This window comes from Cololabis saira, chromosome 6, assembly GCF_033807715.1.
Source record: "Cololabis saira isolate AMF1-May2022 chromosome 6, fColSai1.1, whole genome shotgun sequence".
Lineage (NCBI taxonomy): Eukaryota > Metazoa > Chordata > Actinopteri > Beloniformes > Belonidae > Cololabis > Cololabis saira.
The window spans coordinates 21,889,992-21,902,406 of record NC_084592.1 but is presented as its reverse complement, the minus strand read 5'-3'; the positions used below and the strand labels follow the sequence as shown (position 1 = coordinate 21,902,406).

Below are 12,415 nucleotides of genomic sequence, written 5' to 3'. Positions count from 1 at the left end.
TGCAGCCGCGCTGCTCCCTGTCGGCGCTTCCTAGACGCTGTTGGACCATTCGTTAACCGCGGCAGCAGCAGTCTTCGACTTTGTGCTTTTACCATGCCAAATTTGGCCCCAAGGCTAGACGTTGCCGTTCTCCGTGCAGCTTCGGTAAAACGGGAAACGGCAGGGCCGGCGCTCAGTAGTGGTTGTGAGCGACGGCCGTGCCGGCAGGCTGCTTTTCATACGTGACTCCATCTCAGGACAACGTTTTCTCTGCGACACTGGTGCGCAGCGCAGCCTATTGCCCGCTTCGCAGCTGGACGTGGTGGCTGTCACCCATGGCCCCCCCATGGAAGCTGCAAATGGCAGTCCTATTCGCACATATGGCACGAGGCACGTTGAACTCTGTTTTGGAGGTCAGCAATTTAGCTGGGAAGTTGTTACTGCCAAGGTTGCTTTTCCCCTCTTAGGGTCAGATTTTTTGTGTGCATATGGCCTACTCGTGGATGTAAAAAACCACCGCTTAATTGACGCTGTCACTTTTTGTTCATATGCATGCACACCAAGTGCCTCTACTGCCATACACCTCTCCAGCCTGCTCCCTGTCACGGATAGTTTCCAGCAGCTGCTCGCCGAGTTCCCGGCCCTCACAGGGCCCACTTTCTCCTCTGCTACTGCCAAGCATGGTGTGGAGCACCACATCAGCACCACTGGTCCACCTGTGTACGCACGCGCACGGCGCCTCGACTCGGCCAAACTTGCTGTGGCCAAGGCAGAGTTCGAGACCATGGAGTGCCTGGGGATTGTTCGTCGTTCTAACAGTCCTTGGGCCTCTCCCCTGCACATCATCCACAAACCGGGCGGTGGCTGGCTTGCGGAGACTATCGACGGCTCAACGACGCGACAACGCCTGACCGCTACCCAGTTCCCCATGTCCAGGACTTTTCAGTACACCTTGCTGGTAAGGTAATTTTTTCAAAAGTGGACTTTATCAGAGGATACTATCAGGTGCCGGTACACCCTCTTGACATCCCTAAAACTGCAGTGATCACACCATTTGGTTTGTTTGAGTTCCTGCGCACGCCTTTTGGGCTCAAAAATGCAGCTCAGACTTTCCAACGGTTAATGGACTCAGTTTTACGTGACCTCACTTTTGTTTTTGTGTACCTCGATGATATCCTCATAGCAAGTTCATCTCTTTCTGAGCACCTGTCACACCTTTGCATTCTTTTCGAGCGGCTTAGTCAGCATGGCCTTATCATTAATCCAGCAAAATGCCATGTTCGGCCTCTCCGCCATTGACTTTCTGGCGCACAGGGTCACTGAGGATGGGGTGGTCCCTCTGCCATCCAAGGTGGAGGCAGTTACCGCTTTTCCACGCCCGCCCACTGTGAAAGCACTGCAGGAGTTCCTCGGTATGATTAACTTCTACCACCGTTTTATACCCGGGGCGGCCCACACCATGTGACCACTGTATGAGGCCGTGAAAGGCGGCAAGCCCAAACGTGAGCCTCACATTGCGAGGTGAACTGGAACCCAGAAAGAGACAAAGCCTTTGCTGATGCAAAAGCGGCCTTTGCTTGAGCCACCATGCTGGCTCATCCTGACTCCTCAGCTCCCATTGCACTGACCACTGACGCCTCAGACTATGCTGTGGGGGCGGTTTATGAGCAGTGGGTGGGTACTGCCTGGCAGCCTCTCGCTTTTTTCAGCAGGCAGTTACGCAGCAGCGAGCAAAAGTATAGCACCTTTGACCGTGAGCTACTTGGTGTTTACCTGGCTATCCGACATTTTCGTTCCATGCTGGAGGGACGCCGTTTCACAGTTTTTGTGGACCACAAGCCGCTTACCTTTGCCATGTCTAAAATCACTGAGCCATGGACTGGTAGGCAGCAGCAACAGTTGACTTACATTTCCGAGTTCACGGCGGACATCAAACACGTGGCAGGGAAGAGCAACCACGTCGCTGACTGCCTCTCACGGGCGGTTGCAGGAACAGTCCACCTCGCCCTAGATTACGGCAACATGGCAGCGGACCAGGCTGCAGACACAGGTGTGAAGGCCTTTCGATCATCCACTACAGGTCTACAGCTGCAGGACATAAAGTTTAATGAAGCTGGCACGACTTTGCTTTGTGATGTCTCCACAGGCTCGCCTAGACCTGTCGTCCCTGAGAAGTGGCGGCGTACAGTTTTTGATGCCATCCACATCCTCTCACACCCAGGAACCAAGGCCTCGCAACGGCTGGTGGCCAACAAGTTTGTGTGGCATGGTCTTAAAAAAGATGTCAGAGACTGGGCAAACACATGCGTCGAATGCCAGCATGCCAAAATTCATCGGCACACTAAGGCTCCTCTAGCACAGTTTGAGGTGCCGGAGCGGCGTTTTGGCCATGTTAACATAGACCTGGTTGGTCCCCTGCCTCCCTCGCAGGGTTACACACACTTGTTGACTATGGTGGACAGGACAACACGATGGGCGGAGGCTGTTCCACTGTCATCAATAACGTCGGCCGACGTGGCCCGGGCGTTTATTGGCACCTGGGTGTCCCGTTTCGGCACCCCCTCTAACATTTCCTCCGACCGTGGCGTTCAGTTTATGTCTGCGCTGTGGAACGCCATAGCTAGCAGTTTGGGGGTTAAACTCCACCGCGCCACGGCCTACCACCCACAGAGTAACAGCCTCTGTGAGCGTTTTCACAGGTCTATGAAGGCCTCCCTGCGTGCCAGCCTCAAGGACAGTTCCTGGGTTGACAGACTACCGTGGGTCATGCTGGGAATCAGGACGGCGCCGAAAGAGGACCTCCAGTCCTCCTCTGCGGAGCTGGTCTATGGTCAGCCACTGCGGGTCCCAGGGGACTTCATTCCCAGCACCACTGCCCCTTGTTCTGCCGCAATCCAACGCTCCACAATGCCAGGCTTTTCGCGCCGCTCCCTACGTCCTGGCACCGATTGCCGAACTCACATTTGCCCAGTTCCCTGCAGTCCGCAGGTTATGTTTTCGTCCGTGTCGATGGACATAGGGCACCCCTTCGCCCACCTTACGAGGGCCCCTTCCGTGTGGTGGAGCCTGGGGACAAGCACTTTGTTGTAGACATGGGAGGTAAACTGGAGTGTGTGTCAGTGGATCGCCTTAAACCGGCTCATTTGGATCTAGCTGAACCAATTGAGCTGGCCCAGCCACCCAGACGAGGCCGCCCACCGTCCGGGTCCCCATTGCACGCCCCTTTACCACTCCGCAGCGGACCTCAGCAACCTGCCTCTGTGAAGGCGGTTCCGCGTTTCCCCGTTCGACGGAGCCGCTACAGCCGATTGCTTCGTCCCCCACATCGTTGACTGTTTCTTCAGTTTTCTCTCTGAGGGTGAATCCTGGGGGGACGTGTGTAGTGCCTTTATAATTCATAGTGATGTGTACATAATTCACCTGCATAGAGATGTTAGTCACAGCATTACCATACAGTGTTTATTCAGGTTATAATTTATGTTGTTACTAGTGTTTTGGTCTATGTGTTTAATGTGTTACGGTCCCTTTAAGTACGGTGACGTTTTTGGAGTCAGTTAGTTCTGTTATGGGGAGCGCGAGCTTCTTAACGGTTAGTTTCAGTTAACTGGTGGATTTAATAAAAGGACACACGCTTCTGTGTCCGCACCGTGAGAAATTGTCGGCTCGTCTATTTTCACGACTTCCACATTCCCCAAATTGAATCTGAAAAATTTCTCCACTTCAGTCCTTTTTTTCCTTTTAATCATTTGCCCATCAGAAGGTACAGTAAGATTGGTCATTGCTATCTATAGAGACCGTTTTCATTTCAGTTGCATATTGAATATAAGATTACTTTGACCAGGCAGCTTTCTTTCTCTCAAAATGCAAAACTCAAATTCTCTGTATTGGATCAGTGAACTGCTGAGTAAAAATTGGTCAAACTTGCATATGCCTCCACTTTCAGAGGCTGAATCTGTCACTGAATTAGTGTAAACAATTGAACACACAATACAGTTATTACATGTACAATTAAACAATAAATCTGCTTTTATTCACAGTTTCGCTGTTACAAGTCATACTGTCTGAATGAAGCCTATCACATGCTCCAGTTATCCTTCTGCTTTCACATGACAACGTGTGCCATATAGTTGTATGGCATCATATTTACATTTTCTGCATTGTTTTGCCTTGTTAGTTTGAGTAAATAAGCACTTCAACTGTGTATTTAAATCACTATAACATATTCATATGAAGAGTGCTCACACTGCATAAGTCTTTTCTGCCTGGCTGTTTAGGAATTACCTTCCAGTGATCACAATGCCAGGTGTAAAAAGACAAGCAAAGAGGACATATGAGATGGAAAAATGATTGAAGGATCTTGAAGCAGCATGACTTTTTAGGGAGTTTTCGAATGATCTTGTCAATATTAATCTTGTTTGGCCTACCTCTTCCCAGCCACCTCCTCCAGCTCTCCTGGGTGAACAACACCAAGATGTACCCAGGCCAGCGGAGAAACATGATCCCTCCAGCGTATCCTGAGTTAACTTCAGGGCCTACCTAAAACGCCTCCCTATGGAGGCATCCTAACCAGATGCCTAAACAACCTCAGTAATTACATTTCCATCACACTTTTTTGCTAAATAAAAGCTCTGAATTTGCAATAAAGGTACCGCTGCAGGGGGTCCGTGTTTCCATTGGGGAGTGTTTTTCTCTCTATGAACTTTCCTCATTCGCAATGTTGTCCTGCCAGATATCCTCTTTAACACAACGAAAAATAAAACCTTGACTTTGACGATGGAGAAAAACATCTTTTGTCTTTGACAAATTATTGCAATAGTTTTCTACCACTGAGAAAATAGTCAGATGATGAATGCAGTAGATGAGCATTCAAATGATAATTCAGAGGTAAAGGTCTTATGTAATGCAGTAATGATTAATGATTATGTAGTGTTGTAGCACAACTACATTGTATTAATGAGGCCAAAAGCTGGAAACTACATTTTGATGACTTTAGATTGACTATGTCGCATGCAGCGCTGCCAGAGATGTGCATATGTGCAAAAAGCGTCTCTGTTATACTTTTGTGATAAACTGGATAATCAACACATCTGAAAAACAAACTAGTCTAGCTTTTTTTCGAATTCGAGCTGTTTCCATTATACTGTAGGTTTTCCTTTTGCGATATTTGGGTTTTGACCAAACCAACGGTAATGGAAATGCAACTAGTTTGCTCCTCTTGACATGGAGGAACAACGACTTTACTTCGAGTCCCTTGCAGATGACTGAGCTTCTCACCTTATCTCTAAGGAAGAGTCTAGCCACCCTATGGAAAAGCCTTTTCTCAACTGCTTGTATCTGCAACCTTAATCAAAAGTCAAATTGGGTCACAGAAGCGATTTTTATATTCCCATTGATTCTCTTTGATTAAACTTTATCTAATTTCATCATAGTTCTGTAAATATTTAATTCTGTATGCATTGTTAAGTTCCAACTTGTTCCACTAACAATTGTATTTCAAATTCCTTCTGAAAAAAATTGAAATTCTGTAGAATCACTGTTTTTGGGTTCATGTTACGGTTTTGAGTTAATGTCACGGTTTTTCACAGTTTTGGTATTTAGGTTCCTGTTATATTTTGAAACCCCATGTCCTAGTGTTTTAAGTTATGTCTTGACTTCCCTTGTTCCTATCTGCCCTGATTGTGCACCTGTGTCTCGTCAAGCCTTTTGTGTATATCTTGTCTTTTCTTTTCCTTACTTCCCGTCATGTCAGGTTTTTTGATTTTCTTGGTCATGTTTAAGCTCTTTTTTTTTTTTTTTTGCAATCCTGCTAAGCAGTACCTTTTTTATTTGATTTAAGTTCATAAATCCTGTTTTTTAGAGCTCCTGCATCTGGGTCCTTCTCAGCCACCACCTTGACAATACCTTTTTAACAGAACAAACGGACATAAATGTTGATTTAATTCACACCTTTCCTCCCTTGGGACCTCGTAGACCAGATTCACCAACTTCTCCTTCGTAGCCATCTGGTCCCTTTTAGAGACAAAGACAATGACTGAGGGATTTAGGAAATCCTTAAAGCTTGGAAAAAATAAGAAAATATCAGATCTTAACAGCTGAATATTTCCACTCTGACCAAACTATTACTTTCACCTTGTCTATTTGTTTAGTGGAAAAATGGTTATACTTTGAAAATTGGCTAATGTGCATAATAATTCTAAAAAAGGGCCAGAATTACCTTGCCACCTGGGTCACCTTTACATCCAGGAGCTCCAATTCGTCCAATTTTACCCTGAAAATTTACATTTTGGTGAAATCAGTATATTGAACAAATAAGTGCGTCAGCCAACATCTTTGGATAAACACTCGCCTTTTGTCCATCAGTTCCGTTCCTGCCAGGTTGACCTGCCACACCCTGAGTTTTTATCATGCGAGGGGAAGTAACAATTCAGCTTAATACTGTTGGATGCACAGAGTATGAAAACAGAACATACAAGCATGAGATTGAAATGTTTCTAAATGTAAATATACCTTTGGTCCAATTAATCCAATTTCACCCTGTTGAGAGAAATCAAATCCATCAATACCAATGGCATATAATTTGTTTGGACAAATAATAAATAAATGAATATATAAGAAAAAACCCCAGAAAGACTGAACTCTCACCTTGTCACCTTTTAAACCAACTTTTCCCTGAGCAAAAGCAAAATGGCACAAATTAATATGGTAAAATTAAAAACCAACGGTAGAAATCATCAACAATTAGACCTTATCAAACCTTTGGGCCAGGTGGTCCAATTGGACCTTCAATCCCATGGTCTCCCTGAAATAAAAAAAAAAATAATATATATATTTTGGCAGCATTTTTTAATAGAATATTTTTTACAGAATGTTAAGTGTAACAAGTATAACGTTTATAGAGATTTTACGCACCCGTCTACCCTTTTGACCTTTGTACCCTGCTGTGCCTCTTTCTCCTTTTAGGCCCTAAAAATAAGTAAAAATAAATAATTCATTGAAAAATATAGCAGAAGTGTTGACACGTCAACAAAGCAAGCAAACACAAATGCACACACACAAAAAGACTTATAGGCTTATACTCACTTTTGGACCTGGACGCCCCTTTTCTCCAGGCTTCCCAGGAGTCTCATAACATTTGGGTTTATAGCACTACAAGAACGATGGCAACAACAAAATGTGGCTTTAACATGAAAACGTTGAAGGTTTGACGGACTGGTGAATTTTGTACATGGGAATGCGCCAATGCAACATTTTTAAACATATCTTAGCAAAGATTCTCAACAAACAGAATGCTTTACTCCTGCTTTATGCTTTACTCAAAAAGAGAATGCTTGTTATGTGTCAGAATGTTTGGAAAACACAAGGCTTGTGAAAAAACTGGGTTTTATCATTTCTGAACAGCCTCTTTTTTATTAATATTTGCATAATCTTTCTTACCTGTAGATATGCTTGATATTTCTGCAAAGCAAAGACATCAGTAAGTGACTTGTATTGGCATTAATTACATTTAAATCTGAATGAGAGTCTTAAGTAGAGGAATTTCACATTACCATGGCTTTTATGATTGTTTCAATGGATTTAATGCTTAGTCTTGCTTTTCCGTCAATGACTTCCATGACTATGTAATTATCTCGGTACAGTTCTGTAGGAGCGCTGGCTATCTCCCTCATCCCAAATTCATCAACTGTCCTGGACGCTGCCACTGAGAAAATGTGGATCCCCTGCTGTCGAGCCCTGTCCGCCGCGACTTTAATCCCTGAGCAGGGATTCCCCGTCACGTGGCCGTCAGTGATGACCACAGAGAAGAGGACGGACTGTGGCTCCGTAAAATGGTGGATCATCTGGTGAGTCATGTTTTGGAGGGCACAATCAGTGTAGGTGCCTTTGCCTAAGTAGTCGATACGACCAAGATTCCTGATAAAGTTCTCTTTCCTTGTGAACTGGCTGAAGACCAGCTGGGTTTGGGAGAAGTGTAGGCCACCGACGGACCAAGTGATCTGAATTTGGCCCCTGTACAACTCATCATGGAGCCTTTCAGCAAACATCCTGGTGAAGTCCTTGATGCTTTCCACCAGGCTTCCTGGAGGAGGCTCCTGCAGGGCAATGGTCTCCGAGGTGTCAATGGTGAAAAAAAGCTTGATGGGACACTCGATGATCTCTGAAAGAGGGGAGAACATTAACAAAAGTGTGAACAACAACTTCACAGAAACATTAGCTTTAAAAGTAACTGTGAATTAAAGGAACATTTCAGAGTTAAAACAACCCTCGGTCTATTATTAGATTGTAAAGGGTGTAAACTTAAACTCAATATGGACCCAGATGCCACTGTCAATACATGTAACATCATTTCACTGAAGTGATAATATTGATAAGTTCCCTACAGACAAATTAAAGTAGTTTTAACTATGTAAGTGTACAGAAAGTGTCCAAAAGGGCTGTTTGTATGGGGATCTCCATATAGTAGCTGTCACCTTTTCATGTTTTATGTAATGTTCAAGTTGACAACCAAATACTGCATAAACTAATGCCACCTAATGGCAACAGATACAAAAGGAGTAGAGTTTATGGGCTTTTGCTTCCTATTTTGTCAGAAATATCTATGGAGAGGTCATGATCTCAAAACATTCAACAATGCTTCAGTTCACATTGTTTTGGTTGTTAACAAAAGTTCACACTCATTACAATCTAATTATTATCCTGTGGTTGTTTGAACTCCAGAATGTTCCTGTAAGGCAAAATTAAGGTATTAATGGAAGCTGGTTTCTGGACATCTAAACCAAATCAATTGCTGTTCCTTAAAACTCCATGGAGAGCTGAAGCATGACTGGAACAATAAACCATTAAATTGGGCGAAGCTGAGTCACTTTCCTTGCAGCAAGAAAAATAACATGATGAGCCTTGGCTGAGGATGTGCTTTCTGGGTGCTGATCTAGTAGCGTGTATTATGCAGACAACATAGTCGCATGAGTGTGCATTCCTGCACTGCATGACACTGCAAAGACTTTTATAAATGTAAGAAACGTTAAGAAAACCTAAAACTCTTGTTTTGGTTGTAATTATTAATATAGTTTTAATTAAGATGCTATTATTGTGAATCTTGGACCATTAGTTGAAAAAAGTAATGTGAGCTCAACCACAACAAAACACCCGAGTAAAATATTGCTTGAGCATCAGTGCACCAGTAGTAATATTTTAGTTATACAATATATGGCACACACAGGGAATATTTTAATTGTGTAATAAGTACTTCCACTTGCAATAATCTTTACACATTTTTCCTGGTTCCATTAAATTAATGTTATTTATAAAACATGGTCAGTGCATGATTAACAAACTCCTTACAGTCTGGGATGGGATGTAATGTTAAAGGTAGGGTAAGGGATTTCTGGATGACATCACATTGATTGATATTTTCCAGACCGAACATCGACAAAACATGGAGCACTGGCTCCGCCTTTCCCCTCCCTCCATTGTTTCCTAAGAAAATACTCCCCATAATGAATTATAAAAAAAAAAAAAACAGTTCATGTGCATGAGCATAAACCCTCCCCCTTGCTGTGACTGGCTTGAGCTATGTTTTATTCTGAGTTTTGGAATACGTTGCCTCAACTTTTTACGTTTTTTTTTACTCTCCCTTGTGTAGCTTTGTTTTGTGTTTTATTCATATATGGAAAGGATTCTATATAAGCCACCAGGCTTCTTCCTTTCCTTGCATGTTATTTCATTGTTTTTCATTTTTTTGTTCATATTTGTCTTATATTGCTAAATAAATAAACTAAACTAAACTTTATTTGCCTCCATTTTATATTTTATGAAGACTGAGGTTTCTTACACTGTACTCATGAGATGGGCAGCTAGCGGCTGTTGGGGAGATATTCATTGAATGTGAAATTAGTGTGTAGAATCGCTTACCCTGCCTTTAATTAATGCATTTGAATTCCTCTTCCTCCATAAGATATCAATACTTTATTTGACCTCTATGCTGTAATATGTCAGTTTTTCTCCCTTTTTATTACATGTTGTTTCCAACTGGAAACATTTTACTGATCTAGAACAACTGTATAAGAACTCACTGTCACAACCTTCAGGTGTTGGGGTGGGCCCAGGTGGCAGGGGAGGTGGGGTTGGCTGAGGACTGTCACCTCGTCCAGGTATTGGTCTGGGTCCACGAGGTGTTACACGCTGAAGCATTACGGCTTGGACCATGCACAGAAAGATGAACCCTGTAATCACCGTCATTTTTCCTGAGACAAAAACACACAAACACACACACACACAAAAGAGTGAAATAGAGCCGCTCACTCTATTGCCTTTCAAAACCCTCCTTAATTACAGGAAGAGCCTGTCAGAGAAGTGAGGCATCGCAGGAGGCGTTTCCACGGAGCTAAAGAATATTTATCACTGTTTCAAAAGTATTTCAGTGAAATACCAAACTGTGTGGATAAGGGGGGCAACATTAACATGTAAATTACTTTTGTTGTTGTTTGCTCAGCCACAGCAGTAATTCCCAAACCACATGCAATTTTTTGAGAGGAACTCACCACGTAACAGTTTTACTTTCCGATAACAGCAGATAAGAGGAGGTTTTTATTGGAAATACTCAAGTCCCACAGAGTAAGCCAAAATCAACAAGCAACACATAAATAAGCCAAAAGATAATTTTCATAAGGTTCTGTTTTTTACATCACATACAGCCGAAGTTACAAATAATGAGACATATTTCTGGGAAAAGTAATTTGTTTGTAAGCTTTAGACTGCTCTGAAATCAATTATTCTTACTGTTGCAATGAGATAAGGTCATCTTGTCAAAAAGTTTGTTAAATGTTCATGTGCTTCAGCTGCGGTTCATCAACTAGGTCAAACTATGGACTACTTGTTAAACTGACCATTAACAGGGCCGTACATTGAATAAAATAAAATAAATCTAAATGACTTGCATTTGAAAGACGAAATGCACCAACTGAAACATCCTGCCATCAACTCTAGGCGTGTATATCTACCTAAAACACTTATATGAGAAAGGAATTCATATTTTAAAAACTTTTTTTTTTTTACACATCAAGACATAAGATTAAAAAAAAAAGCTTCCTCACTGTGCGATGTTTGCACTTCTACTCCATCAGACATTATTGAGTCAGTTCATGAAAACGTCTTTCCAAAGCTGCTTATTTATTTAATATAATATATTTAAAAACCACATCCCAAGGCCACTTCTGACCATTTGGAGGTGCATAAACCTGCTGCGTTGCTGATAATACCATACTTCTGGAATTGTCAAGCACAACCTGTAATTACACTTTGTCCCACTAGAGGTGCAATTTGTTGTGTCTTATGTCAGGGCTTGACAGATAAACTTTCTTTTCTTATTTTTTTAAAGAGAATTCTTCACTTTTTAAAAAATATTTTTATCCCGGATTTTTCCCATTTTTCACCCAGTGCTCCTACGTAAGTCAGTCCTGGGCATTGCTCCCTCTACCAAGCCTCCTCCTTACTTGAGGAGTGAACAGGCCGCTTCTTTTCACCAGACAAGGTGGGGTTTCTCTGGCCGGACAGAGCGCGTGGAAGGATCACGTTATTCCAGCCGGATCCTCCCCACGCCATCGGCTGCCCCGGCTGGCCAGAGGGGCCAGTGAGGTGTTTTTGTGAGGGTAGCTCAAATTAACTACCCCAGGGAACACGGGGAAAACATGCAAACTCCACATAGAAAGGCCCTTTCACCAACCCCACCCAGGGTGTGGGTGCTGAAGTCATGGGGGAACTTAACACGCCCTAAGCACCCACAGCGTCCCCGGCGGGAATTGAACCCGGGACCTTCTAGCTGCAAGGCGGCTGCACAGATAAACTTTCTTGTGATATGCTTCTCCATGGGGTCAGAATTGATATTGCTACATAGAGTGGCTTTAGTGTTGACAAAGGTAATATCTGCATTTGAAACTTAAAATGTAGTGAGAATTTCCTGAGGCTACTTCAGTTTTATATATTGTGCCATATGTCTAAGAAGAAGTAGAGTCCCTGCCTTTACTGCAGCGTAATAACTTTCTTTAATACACTATGAGGTTTAAAAAAAGTTGCACACAAGAAAAAGACTCTATAGGAGCTCGGTATCGTCCTACAGATCTTCAGAGCATATACGGTAAAACTGCAGAGTAAGGACAGGGATTAATGGGAGGATATTTAAAGGTGACTATCTGTCAGTGCAGCTCACATTTAACAACTCTAAACTGCTTCAGCAAAGTTAGAATAAAGCCTACTCACCTCGTTGACACTTTTCAGACGGTGAACTTCGATATCTGTCCGGAAATTCAAGAAATCTCCCCAGACTGCAGATAATCATCTCAGCTGGACAGTTGCCATATCTTTGGGCTCAGCTCTGGGTCCAGCAGCCTTACTTTGCATTTATTCACAGCTGTGGCATGTCTAGAGTGTGCAGTCTTGCTGG

General features: G+C 43.2%; 1 protein-coding gene across 2 annotated transcripts in view; it reads right to left on the bottom strand.

The window, feature by feature from the left end:
• The window catches only part of LOC133446005 (collagen alpha-2(VI) chain-like), a 21,854-nt gene extending 9,439 nt beyond the window's left edge, over window positions 1-12,415 (bottom strand). The window contains exons 1-12 of one of the 2 annotated variants that reach the window (XM_061723661.1): window positions 12,232-12,415; window positions 10,050-10,220; window positions 7,527-8,134; window positions 7,414-7,434; window positions 7,060-7,125; window positions 6,889-6,942; window positions 6,734-6,778; window positions 6,622-6,648; window positions 6,487-6,513; window positions 6,326-6,370; window positions 6,194-6,247; window positions 5,926-5,988 (exon numbers count right to left, since the gene is read on the bottom strand). In XM_061723661.1, the coding sequence (XP_061579645.1) occupies window positions 5,926-5,988; window positions 6,194-6,247; window positions 6,326-6,370; window positions 6,487-6,513; window positions 6,622-6,648; window positions 6,734-6,778; window positions 6,889-6,942; window positions 7,060-7,125; window positions 7,414-7,434; window positions 7,527-8,134; window positions 10,050-10,220; window positions 12,232-12,310 (1,260 nt within the window). In that variant the 5' untranslated portion in view covers window positions 12,311-12,415. The remainder of the gene's footprint in view (window positions 1-5,925; window positions 5,989-6,193; window positions 6,248-6,325; window positions 6,371-6,486; window positions 6,514-6,621; window positions 6,649-6,733; window positions 6,779-6,888; window positions 6,943-7,059; window positions 7,126-7,413; window positions 7,435-7,526; window positions 8,135-10,049; window positions 10,221-12,231) is intronic. The other variant, XM_061723662.1, reaches the window with a different exon arrangement.